Genomic DNA, 974 nt, shown 5'->3' with positions numbered 1-974 from the left:
CAAAATCTCGCGCACGTGCAGCGCGCACGAGCCCCCCCCCCCCCCCCCCTCGCCGCTCGCAGGTCCTGTACCTCGTGATGGAGGAGCTCAAGGGCGGCGAGCTCTTCGACCGGATCATTGCCAAGAACCACTACACCGAGGCGGAGGCGCGCAAGCTGACCATCACGATGCTCAAGGCGATCAAGTACCTGCACGAGCAGGGCGTGGCGCACCGCGACCTCAAGCCGGAGAACATCCTGCTCAAGGACACGAGCGAGGACGCCGAGATCAAGATCACCGACTTCGGCCTCTCCAAGATCTTCAGCAGCGACCTCGAGGGCGAAGTCACCATGAAGACGGCCTGCGGCACGCCGGGATACGTCGCGCCCGAGGTGCTGATGCACGACGTCTACTCGTCGCAGGTCGACCTGTGGTCGGTGGGCGTGATCGTATACATCCTGCTCTGCGGCTTCCCGCCCTTTTACGGAGACAACGACAACCAGATGTTCCGCAAGATCAAGGCGGGGCAGTACAAGTTCCTCTCTCCGTACTGGGACCCGATCTCGGCCGACGCAAAGGAGTTTGTCTCCAAGCTGCTGACGGTGGACTGGCAGAAGCGGATGGATGCGCAGCAGGCGCTCGACCACCGCTGGCTCAAGGATGGCAAGCAGGCCTCGACGCACAACCTCTTCGAAGGCAACGCGATGGCGATGAGCCGCAACACGCCGCCCAACCCTGACTCGCCCAAGGAGGTGCGACCTCCCCGCTCTCTTCACTTGCGGATCAAGTCTAGCCCCATGCTGCCTGGCGCTACACGGCCGCCGCACCGATCAGCCCACCCCCGGCCCTGCTCCACGAATTTTCCACGAAAGCGTCCGCAACACCCGTCCGCAGGTCGAGGCGGAGCCAATGGAGGGGGAGGGCGCGGGGATGAAGGACATCTTTGCCGACTACCAGCTCGACCGGCAGCTCGACCGCGCCACCTCAAACATCAA

General features: G+C 63.9%; 1 protein-coding gene across 1 annotated transcript in view; it reads left to right on the top strand.

The window, feature by feature from the left end:
• Window positions 1-974, top strand: part of EMIHUDRAFT_459499 (hypothetical protein) — a gene marked incomplete at its 3' end in the record, with an annotated part of 3249 nt that overhangs the window by 817 nt on the left and 1458 nt on the right. Inside the window, exon 3 of the mRNA XM_005766092.1 lies at window positions 63-731. Coding sequence (XP_005766149.1) covers window positions 63-731 — 669 coding nt within the window. The remainder of the gene's footprint in view (window positions 1-62; window positions 732-974) is intronic.

The sequence above is a fragment of the Emiliania huxleyi genome (assembly GCF_000372725.1).
Source record: "Emiliania huxleyi CCMP1516 unplaced genomic scaffold EMIHUscaffold_522, whole genome shotgun sequence".
Lineage (NCBI taxonomy): Eukaryota > Haptophyta > Isochrysidales > Noelaerhabdaceae > Emiliania > Emiliania huxleyi.
This window is presented reverse-complemented; position numbering and strand designations above follow the sequence as displayed.